Here is a 15,843-nt window from a genome sequence, read left to right on the forward strand (position 1 = left end):
ACTTTTCATTTTTGTGGCGCAAAGATCAGGCTGGTCATGATGTAGCAAGCTAATGGCCAGCTAAAAACAATAAAAAATGACTAGAACACAAACGCATATTATAAAATGGAATGGGTGTATAATATAAAATCAACGTGTAAAAATATGTATGGTGTATCGAATGAAAAGTTACAATTTGTGATTCAAACCAGAGGCTTTGCTGAATTTAAAATCGAACCCAGGTCCTCGCGATGCTGGTCGGTCACCCATGACCACTCGACCACTATTTCAGCTTACTGTTAACCAGAAGCAACCCATTCGTATTCTCCCTCTGAATTTGTCAATTGGCCACATTTTGACGTGCCAATGATGAAGCTAGTTTTCTCGTACTATATAAGCAGATTATTCGGTTCTCTGTGATGAGACTGATGTCGCTGATTGTTCCATTAGCTAAACAGTTTAAACCCGAATTGCCCACACACAGAGAAGAGAAAACAGCCAGACAATCACATTAGAACGTGGCCTTCTGAATAAGCTCGACTTCCAAAGTGTTCGCCTTGACTTATTGACTAAGGCGTGCGAGGATTGTAATATTGTTTTTTATTGAAGTATCTCTCTCGAGATTTTCTTGAAATTACAGTAATTATGTATTTAGAGGTCATCATCGTCAACTAATAAGCGAGTGAATATATACACATCATAGTCACAAGTCTCTGAAGAAACGAAACTGAGTGTAACAACACCATATTCAATTGCTGCTGTGCAAGTTTAGAGTGAGGGTGGTGGTTTATGAAAACGGGTGCGAACTCAAACTAGCTGCAACAAAACCACAGTAATCACCATCGATCAAGCGACTTTGTTGTTAAGAGCACATTGTCCAAAATTTCAGCAGATGTAACATGTTTATTAAGCTCTAGCTATTTATAACACCCGGTGCTGCCCGGGTTTTGTTTAAGGAGGCTTTTTGGATCACGTGATATCTCCCCCTCTTTCTTTGAGTAACATACAAACCGTGTCCAAGTTAACCAATATGGCGACTTCCTGCGCTACTCATGAAACAAACAAATCTGTATTTAAAGAAACGTAGAAATGGATACATATATTTTTTCCCATTGTTTAAGGGGCACTAGGTATTTCGATTCCCCCGCCCCCGGGACTTCAAGTAATCCATCTCTGCCTGTTTCTGCTTCCAAAAATGCTTAATTAAAGCTGTGGAATTTCTTCGATGCACTTTACGGGCCCATAATTAACTTTAAAACATCCTAAACTATATGAATTTATGCAGTTGAATATCAAAAGACAATACGGAGACATTAATTTTCATGCTTGAGAAGATATAAATAAAAAGTAGAAATCAATGTTATTGCATGAATATCCAACCCCGGATAATGGAGTTGGATATGGAGTGGGTCCGGATAATGATTTTGTATTTATTTTTCTGGGCTTCGTATATCTCTAATCGAACTGAATATTTCAAAAATCGAGAATTCAATACAATTTTTTAAATTATTGATGTGCCGGGAAACCCCCCCCCCCCCGAAATTTCAGCATTTCTACAGTAAAATCGGCAATTTTAACTCTGATTTCTATGAGGACCATCCTTTGCCTCAAAGAGATGCTGATGATGGCGTCTATTCAAAAAGCTCTCATTACTGGGAGGATTGAAAATGTTGCAAACCATTATAAAGGCATAAACTATTACACACACACTGGGCAGCGTTAAAGAAGTGACAAACCGTTGTAAAGGCATACACACGTCTGAAACGCATTGCTAAGGAACCACGGTAACCAAAGTAACCGTGCGGAAAGTGATTGTTGAGGCCCAAAAACCATTGTTTGCAATTTGAGGCATTTCCCCTGCTATGAAGAAATTTTAAAGTGGCCTATCGTTCAAGTCAGGTCCCATTTGGTATACATGCAGAATTTGGCGGCGATCGATCTAAAATTGTAGCTTTGTATAGAGAACACACACACACAGAAAATCAATTTTATATATATAGACTAGCTGATACCCGGCGACGCCCCGTAAAAAAATTTATATACGTATAGCTTATTAATTACTTCTTAATCAAAAAAATTTCTGCATCAAGTAAGAAAAAATTACTTTTATATTTAAATATTATAATTAAAATCTTCAGGCAATCGCTTGTGGATACACAATATTTTTTCTTTTTCCATCTGGTGTGTAGATGTAAAAATTTTTGCTATTACCAACATGCGAACAGGTGACGAAAAGGTGTCCGTGTGAAAAACAGGTCTCAAGTAAGTTGATACCTGCCACTGCTAACGACTGGCCTTGCGCTTTGTTGATTGTCATGACAAAAGCTAAACGAATCGGCAACTGTAATCGCTTGAAAGTGAATGGCATTTCTTCGGTGATAATTGGGATTTACGTGGAATGAAGACTTCTTTTTCTTTGTCACATCCAGTTAGAATCGTTGCTTCAATGATGCAATTGTGCAATTTCTTCACGCAGAGTCTGGTGCCAGTGCAGAGTCTCGGTGTGTCCAAATTTCTTAAAAGCATTATAGGTGCTCCGACTTTGAGGGCCAAATTGTGTGGTGGCACACCCGGAATATCCAAAGGAGTTCAGAAATTCTGCAGAATACAGAACTGTCTGCACTGTGTCTGTGACAGTGTCAACCGATTTGTAAGATGTGGAGTCTCCTGGAATAATTTTTAGGATTTTTTCGTTGATATTGTTCACGCTGTCATTTTTCGGTGCCAGAATCGCTCTCAGAAAGCCACTCCTGGTTTTGGTCATTTTGTTGAATGTTTGGGAAGACTTTGTCTGCAAGTTCTTGAACTGAGTTTAACAACTGGCAAAATCCATTTGGGAACGTAATCGGTCCAGTGCTTGCGTCTACTGGTTGGTCAACTGATGTGAAAATGATAGCAGTGCTGAGTCATTTTGCAGTTGAACTCGAATGTTGGTGGATAATGATAATTTTTTAACTTCGTGCCAGAGTGTTGATGATTTGAGGCAAGCATTGAGCTCATCAGTTCAGGCGTTGAACATTTTTATTCCCAGTTTTGTCGTCGTAGTTGTTGTTAGTGACGTCATATGTCCAGCTTGTGCAGCGAATATTATTCAAACGCCTTTTACGCATTTTTTAAATTGAAACTATACCTCTACGATGGATGATGAGATAAAGGCCGCATTAGCACTTACAGGACACCCTGTATATAGGCTAGCAGAAATACCCGGCGCTTCCCGGGGTTTCTGCAATTAATGGGAGGATTGGAAAAGTGACAAACCGATATAAAGGAATAAACTGTTATAATAACAGAATTAAAGGTGTGACAAACCATTCTATTCACGTCTGAAACGCATTGTTGGAAACCACGGTAACCAAAGTAAACGTTCCGAAAGTAATCGTTGAGTCCCCAAAACCATTGTTGCCCGGCAGTTTTTTGCCCATTTCGGGCATTTGCCCAGCTCTGACGAACTTTTAAAGTAGCCTGCGGTTCAATCCCGGACCTGTTTGGTATATATGCAAAATCTGGCGACGATCGGTCTAAAACTGTAGATTTTTATAAAGAGCATACATACATACTTTCACATTTATATATGAGATATGTGTGTGATACGAGTCTACATCGCTTTGGATGAGAAGTTTAATCATATCGGCCGAAGTTAGGGAAGTGTCACAAAACCAGGGTGGCCCAATATCATATTTTGACCCTATCTAAATTCAGCTAAACATATTGATACAACTTCATTAACGGTCATATAATGTAGCCTATATGACAACCATATGAAATTCAACGAATGTGAAATTAAACATACTTTATTCCAAGCTGCCACAACATTTTTCATCCAGATGCCGCACTCCTCGAGTTTTGGACGAAGGTTGGAAAGATTGACGTGCGATTCTTCCTGTTCCTCCAGAAGGAAAAAGTTCTGAAACAGAAAATTATAATCAACGTAATGTAAGCATGAGAAATTGATTTGTTCCGCTTAAAATTTTTTTAATGCAAGACACAATGAATGAGATGAAGTTTTGGCGTTTAGCCTAATCTTAAATAAGGGGCCGTTCAAGTATTACGTCATCAACGATAGGAGGGGGTTTCCGATTTGCTGTCTTTTGATGACAAGTGCGGAGGGGGGGTTGGATAATGCTTACGTCATCAACCACCCTTTATGAAAATATGAAATATTCTTAATGGCATCTTACTCGGCGCGCGCGCCAAAAACGAGAAAAACCTTTCGATAGTTTGTGGGCACTTGAAGTAACATCCCCCCCCCCCATTGATGAGTGCCCTACACAGAGCCACTTTAGTGATCTCTAAATTTTTCGCGGATCCAAGTGATCTGTAAATGTGTCCAGGCCGCTTAAGTGCTCTAGAACTGTGCCACGCATCACTAAAATAATCTGAGAACGTGCCGCGGGTAATTTGAGTGATGTAGAACCGCACTGGGGGGGGGGGAGCCACTTAAGTGCTCTAAAACTACGTCACATGCCACTCAAGGGATCTCTAAATGTGTCACGGATCGCTTAAGTGTTCTGGAACCGTGTCCCGGGTCATTTAAGTGATCTTAAAATGTGCCCCGAGCCGCTTAAATGCTCTGGAATTGTACCACGGGACACTTAAGCGACCCGTAAATGTGCCGCTTAGTTCATTTTTATAAAATTAGGTTTGAAGAGGGCAGGTCGCATCAGATAACCCCCAGGGCCATATTTGGTCCGCGGGCCAAGGACCTTTATGTGATTTATCATTATATGGCTTATATAGAGGGTGGGTCGCAATGAATTTATTAAAGATAAATTTTGAGTTCTTAGAGCCTTCAAATAGCATTGAAATTAACAGAAATTGATTATAATAACATTTAAAAGGCATTTTCTTCCGAAATTTCAATTTTCAAAAAATTAATTTTTTTTGCATTAAAAAAAATAAATTTTTGATCGTGGGACCCCCCCCTCTGCCCCCCCCCCATGTACGTCTCTTATCCCACCAATATACGTTAGGATTCAGAGGGGCAGTAGTGAATTTTAGCCACTGTGGTGGTCGAGTGGTTATAGTGACGGACTCGCGATGCGAGGATCCGGGTTCGAACCCCACAGTGGTGGTCGGCTGAAGTTGGTTTTCTGTGGTTCCTAACTTCAAGGCGCAAATGCGAGCCGATCTCCCCGTTAAAAAGTCTCGCCGCAGAGAGCAACAGTCCTACAACGATAAATCATTCAATCATAACACTTCACGCATAGTTAGAAAAACTGGTGGCAGATGGCAGCACTACACATAACAAGCATTACAGAGAAACATAAAAAACTTCACGTCAGGTTTCACTACACGTACACGCACATTCCCGCATGTACCGATTCGTTGGGGGTTCCGCGGTGTAGCAGTAGTAGGTAAGGCCTCCAAAAAATGGCTCGGGGATCCATGATGTTCTTAAGTCAGCCACGTCGTTGGGCAATTTGCCTGTTGTGGCGTTGTATTTGTATTGTATAGTGATGACGAAATTTTGCTAACAAGGGGAATCAGCGTTTTGCTTACTTTTGCTGACGAGTGGGGGGAGGGGTCAAAAACGGCTAAAAATCTGCTTTCGTAATACTTGAACGGCCCCTAAAAGAAAGATTGTATCGTAAGAGTTCTGACAATGCAATGAACTGTTGCTTCTTCTGGTAATTGCTAGAACGAAACTATGTTAGGGAAAAGAAAGAACATTTTCAAGAAATAATGATAGAAGATTTTAGTTAAGAAAGCCTGCGAAAAACTTTGATAACTTTAATTACACGAATTTGATGAGTTACCTGAAGCCTTTTCAGAGATATGACTGACTCTGCACCTTGAGCGATGGCGTTCGGGAAGTACAATGTCATAGAAATTCTGAGGGTATTGAACAGTGACATGCTGACGAAAACTCGAGTCGGCGTGAGATTTTCTTGGATCACCAAAATCAAGACCATAAAGGAAATGAATACGATGAGCTTCGAAGACACGCAAAACAATGACGTGTTCACTACCTTCAAGACGGCTGCTCGCCGAATCATCTGGATTTCATTTCTGTAAAAGAAAATGGAAGTGAACGAACTGTATATGGCAATCACACACTTAAGATGAGACTGAGTGATGTGCACATATTCATTTTGCATTACTTGCCTGCGTGTCAAATCGACTAGTTTCGCAAAGGGATATTCCCAGGCGTACATCTTGATGACTCGCATGCCACTGATGATCTCGTTCATCAGACGTATCCTCTCGTCGGTTAGCGTCGCTGTCTTGATTCTGTGGCAAAAATACGCCCAGAAATATTTACTTTAATCGGAAATTCAACTCGTAAAAACTATCTCGATAACGCAAGTCATATTTCAAATCCGACATCTCGTCACACGACGCAACATCGTGCAAAAATAATTATAATTTAAAAAAATAATTACGCTTCAGAAATTACATAAAATAAGCAAAAGCCGTGTTCATGGATAGGTACCGTTCAAACAAATCCAACAGTGAAACCTCATTCAAATAACCACGCCACTGAGTTTGATCCCTAGACATGTTGCACTGCACCATCGACAAAAAGGTCCCACTTTGATTTCTCAATTGAAGCAGTTAAATTAACGTATATATACAGAGCAGGTGAAGATCAATAGTTATCTACGAAGAGATCTCATTAAGAAAAATTCCAACAGTGCCCCTTGCATGAATACATCTCTGAGAATACATATCGACCAATGACCAGAACGATTGTACTGCACCATGATAGCGGGTCACGTGTGCAAAATATCAGAAAATATACCATAAGAATGCAAGTCGGTGGTGCCTATAACAGGGTATTCTCTGTACGGATCTATATTACGAGAAACTTTAAAATAAAGGGTTTGCCCCGTGGGAAGTGGCTTTCATGGGGGCAGGCCCCTGCTATTCTGAATCATTCCAAAAATCCTCAAGCCTCTTATGCACAATGTGAAGTAAAAATACAACAATATATAAAAACAAATACAGCCTCCTGTCTCAGTTAATAGCTTTCAAGACGTTAGACCCCAGATGGTGACATGGAGAGAGAAACCACGTCGCTCTCCGCTGCTCGTGCGAAGTACGAAAGCCTGGATAACCAGGCGGGGATGAACATGAAGTTCGGAAGGAAAATTTACATTCCTCTGTTGGAGCTGTCCATGCGCAGTCCTATTCAGTGTCCATACGATGTGATTTAAGATTAGAAAATACCTGTCCTCTGCAGCTCGGTGGCAGAGCACTCGCCTGGACAACGAGAGGTTGGTGGCTCGATTCCCCGCAGAGGAATGCGAATTTTCTTTCGGGAACATCATCTTCATCTCTCCGTTTGGGTTAATCCTGGCTTTTTTTACTCCGAATATTTTAGGTGTTTTCGTGATTTTGGTAACGAGCACGTTTCGGAACGAATTATGCTCGCAAACCAAGTTCCAGTGTATTGTGATTTTGAGAATGAAAAAAACAGACTCTGGAATAGTTTCTATTCAAGATAGTTCCAGAAATCAGTGTATTTTGAGCCCCAGCTTATATGAGTCAAGCATAGTGTCTATAGTCTATATTTACTCATAACTGGAGACACGCTGCTTGTGCTTAGTGGATCATAATTTCCAACCTGATCTCAAGATGATAGAGGTTGTTATTATAATTTTTCATTCATGCTGTCCACCTCATGTACAGCATTTGAATACATAATGAAATACACATACCTGAGTATTGAGAAAAGCTTTCCCATCACACCTTGGAACGGAATGTAAAGAAGCAACACGGACACGCCAACCAAACATGCGTAATTTAGACGTGGCCATAAGAAACCAATTATGAGAACAGTTTGCAATGGACCAATGATTAGATATGGCAGGAAAACTGTCGACTTGATTTGAAAAACAAAAAAGTAGAACAAAAAATCATTTTATGAACAAGTCAGTATTGTATAAATGAGAATCACACACAGGGGCGGCTCAAGTGAGGATGCAAGGGGTGAGGTGCAACCGGGAGGCCGGTTGAAAGGGGCTGCAGCCCAAGCTCTTGTTTGGAAACATGAATTTTCAAAATTTTGGTATTCTAAAAAGTCACGACACAGCGCCCTGTCACTCTTTCGAGCCATACCTTAATAACGAAAATGTTGTGAAAACTTCAGGGTAAAGGCTGGGCCTGGGGCCGTAATACCAAGAACAAGAATGGAATTTTTCCACAAGGGGCAAGTGTACATTTTGGTCCCCCCCACTCCTCAACCAGTATCTCAATTACGCTTCCGGATTGAGATACTGGTTGGAATAATCTCTATTCGCGCTTCATGCATGTGCATGTAAGAATCCATGCCACGGAATCCCGTGTCTACATTGTCAGATGTAAATGCGAAATGAATTTCAATTTGTGCTCAATGAAGCCGTTAGCCCTAAATTCTTCAATTGACTGGATGTAAAATACTGTACAAACATGCAGTTTCTCGACATGAAGCACATCATACGTTTAAGTACAATTTAACGGCAGTTACCTGATCAAAGCGATTGACGTCATTCGAAAGCAAGTTGACCATCTGACCGACGGTTGTCTTACCGAGTACGGAGCGGTTTAATCTCAAAGCCTATCATATGAGCAGACAAAAAGCATTTGTTATTCATTACGCAGTTTCGATGCAGTGTTTCCATAACAACTGCGAGCTATTTTTGAATTGACGTATACTCGATTGTTCAGAAAATTTTTATTTAGAAAAAAACAGTGTATAGATTTTATATAGGCCTACATATATATATATATCCGATAATGATCCAGGCTTTATTGTATTTTACCAGTTTTGGCATGATAGGTAATGAAATTGCATAAAAATGCAAAGAAATTGATATAAAAATACCTTTCTATACACTAGGTTGCAGCACGCGACACGCAAACGCATGCCGTAGAGCGACGCATTGAACATGAAAGGATGATAAGTGCAAACGGACAGGGCCGTTATAAAGCAGAGACCTGCAGCATATGGATAGATGTTTGAATTCTCGCTCGCCTCTATGCTTGCGAAATTGTCTATCACGCAGCCAAGCAAAATGGGTTGCAAAATACGGATGATGCATTCCTGTGTATACATACATACAAAAAAAAATGTTATGAAAAAATTACTATGACAATAACAAACTATATTACCAGAATGCAAACATTTAAAGCTTTTCTTAACTCGTGACAATATCGAGACCCAACGTGTGCACCACAGTCCCCACAATTCATTCTTCATCATTAGCTATTCCCATTTAGGATCCGCCAGACGCCCCATACGCAACCCCTGGAAATAGAAGTACTTAATAATTCGACGGGGGACACCGAGATGACGGAAAGAAACGTTAACGGCAAACTATAGTGAATGAACCAATTCAATATATATTCTGGAACCACGAATTCAAGAACACCCAGTACAATGCTGACATACTTCATGTAAACACGTGAAAGAGAAATCTCTTGATAGATCACTGATATTGCATATTATTGGCCGCTGTGGTGGTCGAGTGGTCATAGTGACGGACTCGCATCGCGGGGACCCGGGTTCGAGTCCCACCGTCACCACAGTGGTGGTCGGCTGAAGTTGGTTTTCTGTGGTTCCCAACTTCGAGGCGCAAAAGCGAGCCGATCTCGCCACAGAGAGAAACAGTACAAATATTCAGTCACTACACATCATTCACTTCACTTCTGAAATATAGATGGCAGCATTGAAAAATCATACACAACACTAGATACGCACTCAAACTGTTAGGTACACACACTTACACTTCCGGCACAACTCACTAGGTAGTAAATTGCCTGTGGCGATAGACCTGAGTCGCGCTCGGTTAAAAAAAACATTGCATATTATTGAAATTATTATAGTTATAAGCATCATGAAACACTCACTTTTACAACTAACAATAAGCTATTTACGACATAGGGTGGTCCGAATGCTCTCGTCACAGCCTTAAAAAGACTCGGATCTTTTCCCGCTTTGTGCTTCCGAAGTTCTTTGTCCCATTCTCTGGAAAAATGTAAATAATTTTGCCAAAAATATTTCAGCAAGTTTTAGTGACGATGGAGGACATTAAGGAGAGATGCAATCTTATAAAATTCCCATAAACCTGATTGATTACTTTTGTAAAATGTCACCCATTCTCTGCGACGAATGTATTGAAGGGTGGTCGTAAATGTCTTCTATCTTCAGGCCCTTGTTGCCTTTCTTCAGGAATGACCGCAGCCACCTGCAAAATAGAATGTTAAACTTTCATAAAAACGAATATTCCAGTATCGTGCTTCCTCGTAAAACCAATGACCCCGACTGCATCGTGTATGCATTAGGATGGGGCGGATTTAATTCCCTTTGTTTCTTCTAATAATACTTTTCGATTCCGTTAATTTCTACTTATATTTGATGCCCGAAACCCATTTTCAGGTGCAGTCAACCCTCGGTTTAAGAAGTTAATTTGTTCCTCGGGCGTCCGTTCATAAACCGAAATAGGTTTTCCCTATAATACAATGTAAAATGAATTAATCCGTTCCCGGGACTCCGAAGATTTCTAGTGTTAAATTCTCCACCAGCTTCGTGCATAACCAACCAATGGCAATCAATAAACCAACACTTGAAATGTTACCGTAATTCGAAAGAGCAAATGCAAACGGAATGTCAAAGCAAAGTCTGGCATCCCGTTGTCAAAGGTCTCAAAACCTCCGCTTCCCTAACACTATTTGGCCCCAAAATTCACTCGAAGCGAAATTTATGATTCTGTAAGGGGCCATTCAAGTATTACGCAGATTTGCAGTGGGGTGTCCATTGTCCTGCTGAAATTGTCCAAGTCCGTCGGAATGCACAATGGACATGAATGGGTGCAGGTGATCAGACAGGATGCTTACGTACCTGTCACCTATCAGAGTCGTATCAGGGGTCCCATATCACGCCAACTGCACACGCCCCATACCATCACAGAGCCTCCACCAGCTTGAACAGTCCCCTGTTGACATGTAGGGTCCATGGATTCATGAGGTTGTCTCCGTACACGTCCATCAGCTCGAAGCAATTGGAACCGAGACTCGTCAGACCAGGCAACGTGTTTCCAGTCCTCAACAGTCCAATGTCGGTGTTGTCGGGCCCAGGCGAGGCGTAAAGCTTTGTGTCGTGCAGTCATCAAGGGTACACGAGTGGGCCTTCGGCTCCGAAAGCCCATATCGATGATGTTTCGGTGAATGGTTCGCACGCTGACACTTGTTGATGGCCCAGCATTGAAATCTGCAGCAATTAGCGGAAGGGTTGCACGTCTGTCCCGTTCTTGCATGATCTTTTTGCGGCCGCAGCGATGTCGTAGATTTAATTTTTTACCGGAATTTCCCGATATTTACGGTACACTCGTGAAATGGTCTTACCTGAAAATCCAAATTTCATCGCTACCTCGGAGATGCTATGTCCCATCTCTCGTGCGCCGACTATAACACCACGTTCAAACTCACTTAAATCTCGATAACCTGCCATTGTAGCAGCAGTAACCGATCTAACAACTATGCCAGACACTTGTTGCGTTATATAGGCGTTGCCGACCGCAGCACCGTACTCTGATTTAAGCAGATTTTCAGCCATTTTTGACCCTCTCCCCCCCCCCCCTTGTCAGCAAAAGTCAGCAAAACACTGACCCCCCCCCCACCCTCAGCAAAATTTCGTCAGCAGCTTAGAATATTTCATATCTTCAGAAAGGGGCGGTTGATGACGTAAGCAACTTTCAACCCCCCCCCCCGTCATCAAAAGCCAGCAAACCGAAACCCCCCTCCTCGATGCTGACGTAATACTTGAATGATCCCTAAGACACTCGCTCCGCCAAGCTTTTTAAATAAAAACTATGCAATGTAAGATGATAAAATAATGTTTCCAAAAGCTAATGACTGTTGTTTTCATGTCAGACATTAATGCAAAGCATTTCGAGAAAAAGTTCCTCTCTTCAGAGCTTCATAAAGGTTATGAAATGATCGATTGATTGAACGAGAAGCCGTATTTGGTTGGCGCAAATGTAAACTGATGAAATACTATTGTTCAACCGCATTCCGTCAAGGGAGAAAAAAACGTATATAATCCAGACTTCTCGTAAATACGTCGGGATTTAGACCGCTTACCACGTTCAAAAACGAATCTTTGTTGTTGTTGTTCATAAACCGAAACGAAGACGTTCGTAAACCGAGGGGTTGACTGCAGTTCATTCCAGACTTTATCACGAAAGTGAACACGAAGCAACCAGTGCTATCTCATTGCAAATAAACGTTGCATCAGCAGAATTTGCGGCATACGCGAACGTGCAGCAAATGCAAATGTTCGTTTCTGAACGAACATTTGCAGTTTTATAAAAGCCTGAATGCTTTTATAAAACTGCCGCATCATTTATTTCCGTTCAAAGTATTCGGATACATATACGTGACATTTTTTTGTTTGTACCATCTGCAGCGTCGTTTCATTTTGGATAGAGAAATCGTTGTTGTAATCTTTACGTAGAATGCATCAGAAAATGCAAAACGCAGCTTCAAATCAGGATACGCTCGAGGAAGTAGAAAATTAGAAACCGTAAAATTCTTGGAATTTAGTTCATACCAAGGCCGGCATTACGCTATAAAAGTTTGATGAAAGGTCGTTTATGAAAACTTGGAAAATGCAACCAAAGTTCGCTCGAACTCCGCTGTGGTGGTCGAGTGGTTATAGCGACGGACTCGCGATGCGAGGATCCGGGTTCGAACCCCACAACGGTGGTCAGCTGAAGTTGGTTTTCTGTGGTTCCCAACTTCAAGGCGCAAATGCGAGCCGATCTCCTCGTTTAAAAAGTCTCGCCACAGAGAGCAACAGTCCTACAGCGATAAATCATTCAATCATAGCACTTCACTCATAGTTTGAAAAACTGGTGGCAGATGGCAGCACTGCACATAACAAGCATTACAGAGAAACAAAAAAATTCATGTCAGGTTTCACTACACGTACACGCACATTCCCGCATGTACCGATTCGTTGGGGGTTCCGCGGGGGGGTGTGGTGTAGCAGTAGTAGGTAGGGCCTCCAAAAAATGGCTCGGGGATCCATGATGTTCTTAAGTCAGCCACCTCGTTAGGCAATTTGCCTGTTGTGGCGTTGTATTTCAATGTGCTTATTGGTTATATTTTTCAAGTTTTATAAAAGTTTTAGACAAGCTGATTTATAAAACTTGAAAAATTCAACCGATAAGCACATCGGTGAATGCAACCGATGTGCTTATTGGTTACATCCGAGAAAATGAAGCTAATAATCTTATTAATTGCGTTTTTCAAGTTTATGAAAGAACTTTTATCAAACTTTTATATTGCAATCTCGGCCTTAGTCTAGGAATTGAGTGAACATATTGTGAGAGGGTGAATTTTATTTTCGTGAGTACTTTTTTGCTCTCACGAAGTGTAGTATCAAGGGTATAACGATCGATCACGGCGACAGAACAAAAAAGTGCATGAGGCCGGTATTACACTGTAAAAGTTTTGTAAAAGTGCTTTGATAAAACTTGAAAAACACAACCAATAAACTGATCGGTTGGATAAGCTTGAATGTAACCCATCAGCTTATTCGTTGTATTTTTCAAGTTTTATACAAGCACTTTTATAAAACTTGTATAGTGTAATACCGGCCTTAGATCGGGGGATTACACTATAAAGGTTTAGTAAAAGCTCTTTGATAAAATTGAAAAATTCAACCAATAAGATCGCCAGTGGCATTTGCTCGAATGTAACCGATGCTGCTATTGGTTGAATTTTTGAAGTTTTATAAAAGATCCTTTATTAAACTTTTATAGTGTGATCCTGGCCTTAGGCCGGTATTACACTGTAAAAGTTTGATAAAATTCCTTTTATACAACTTATAAGGTTACAACCAATAAGGTTATTGGTTACATTCTAGAAAATGCAACCGGTGACCTTGTTGGCTGCATTTTTCAAGTTTTATAATAGAACTTTTACAAAACTTTTATAGTGTAATACCGGCCTTACTGACGTTAGTAAAAACAAAATCAATTTTTTTGACTCCAGATTCTGAATGCGAGCCAGCGTACCATTACGTACCAAGTCCCGCATTCGTGGGAATTGGAACGAACAAATAATTGCATTTCATTTGCGATTATATAGCAAGTTTGCTACTTTTCAATTGTGCAGAAATTCATGAAAATCGAAAAACAACCCATATGCAGTATAAGCAATTACTGCATTAGAAGTGTTTTTGCAAAGCGTGCTTGCTCCCGGGAACATCGCCATCCTTTCATCAGAGTCGTCGTTGTAGGCTTTCGGCAGTTAAATGTGCTTATTCGATGCTTTCAATTGCTTCTTTTCCATTATGGGGAGAGATGCTGATGAGTATATTCGCAACCAGAAGGGGGGCCTCTCACAATTAATGCCGCTCTGTAACGCGTCTCTGGTAAGGGCGGTCTTGATTAGGAGGCAAAGTAAGATCATCATGGGACAGCTTATGAAAAGACCACGGGGCTGTGGACGTTCACGGTGTGCTCGAAACGTATAGAAGAAAATACTGCCACCCTCAAAATGATGAACTTTCTCTTTGGAAGTCTCTTTCCACCTAATTGATTGTTTTTATAAATTTAGCGGATCAGTGAAATTTCTAAATGCGAATCACCGTTGAATGAGTAAGATGTATTCGCGGGAAAGGGAACCCTGTTTTGGCGGCTTCCAAATAGAGCTTTCGATCATTGATCATTTTCTGCACACGAGGGCTAATTAGATCGGGACGTACAATTTATTGCCGATTCCGAACGGCAGGCTTGTTTTTATACTCATCGAGAGGTTGGCGCGCTAACCCCTCGATGGGGGACACCCTGCGGTAGCAATTTTTTGCTGCGGTCAAGTCGCCTTTTTTTGTTGTACCCCTGTGTCAGGAAAGTGCCAAATAGAGCTCTATGCAGAAAGTAACAGAAATTTTCCATACAAGAACTGAATGTGGAACAGAACTAAAACTCACCAGAAGAACAGCCTGGAAAAGAAGTTCGCCTCCATCCAAGGATTAGGATTCTCTTCGGTCTTTTCGAACTCCATCGTGACTCTCGCAAACACTATGTGCGATGACTTACTTCACTCTCTCTCTCACTAAACGATGTCCTCGTGATACTCGCCGCCAGATGCGCTCTTGATGAGCAACTGAGGCGCTCAATTTATGTTTTTTGATGATAGCCCGATATGATTGATAGCCAGCACTGTTGTGAACGGGGCGGTTATAATACATTTATGGCTTCCTTTTAAAAACCTCTTTTTCAGAACAGTTCTTTCAGAAATGCGATGGTGAAGGTAACGAAGAAAAGAAAGCTGCATGATTTCGCATTTCTTTCGCTGAATAACAATGATCAGGTGTTTTTTGTTTTCTTTAGCTTTTTATCTGTGAGGATTACCTGTGTGTGCTGTTGATGGTTACTTGGAACGGGAGGAAGGGGGTGCAACCCTCTTCCGAGAGAAACGTGCCACTATTAAGACAAGAATGACTATATTTCATCAATAAAAGTACTGAAAATGAGGACTGATTAGGGGTTGCCAAATTTCCGACATTTCGAAGCAGCATTATTATCATAATTATATTACTATGCTATAACTTTTTGGATTTGACTTATCCATGCAGTAAAGCGTAAAAGGTTTGGAAATCTTTGTGTCGAAGGGTGAATTGACAGTTGTTACTGTGTACCCGACGCTCCTGTTGGCGGCCAAGGCACCACGTCCTAAATTTCATCGCAGTTGGGCCAGGCTACGAAAAATACAATTTCCCTGTTGCATATTAAATTAAATTTACGCAGCTTTTTATTTTCTCTAACTTTTTCAACAGTATTTAACCCTTTCTTTTTTCAATATGTCTTAGTTTATCCATTCCCTATTTACAATGAAACAAATTAAACAAAAAGAATGCCTTACCTTTTGTAT

At 40.9% G+C, this 15,843-nt stretch overlaps 1 protein-coding gene across 1 annotated transcript in view; it reads right to left on the reverse strand.

Annotated features, from left to right (window-relative positions):
• The window catches only part of LOC149067798 (ATP-binding cassette sub-family C member 4-like), a 53,449-nt gene extending 38,364 nt beyond the window's left edge, over positions 1-15,085 (reverse strand). The window contains exons 1-9 of the mRNA XM_089252163.1: positions 14,900-15,085; positions 10,041-10,148; positions 9,811-9,928; positions 8,786-9,004; positions 8,429-8,518; positions 7,641-7,804; positions 6,085-6,210; positions 5,736-5,988; positions 3,770-3,883 (exon numbers count right to left, since the gene is read on the reverse strand). Coding sequence (XP_089108289.1) covers positions 3,770-3,883; positions 5,736-5,988; positions 6,085-6,210; positions 7,641-7,804; positions 8,429-8,518; positions 8,786-9,004; positions 9,811-9,928; positions 10,041-10,148; positions 14,900-14,973 — 1,266 coding nt within the window. The 5' untranslated portion in view covers positions 14,974-15,085. The remainder of the gene's footprint in view (positions 1-3,769; positions 3,884-5,735; positions 5,989-6,084; positions 6,211-7,640; positions 7,805-8,428; positions 8,519-8,785; positions 9,005-9,810; positions 9,929-10,040; positions 10,149-14,899) is intronic.
• Between the last annotated feature and the right edge of the window lie 758 nt (positions 15,086-15,843).

Source organism: Pholcus phalangioides, unplaced genomic scaffold (genome assembly GCF_987345545.1).
Source record: "Pholcus phalangioides strain wild (caught in Gottingen) unplaced genomic scaffold, Ppha-v1.0 ptg000028l_1, whole genome shotgun sequence".
Taxonomy (NCBI): Eukaryota; Metazoa; Arthropoda; class Arachnida; order Araneae; family Pholcidae; genus Pholcus; species Pholcus phalangioides.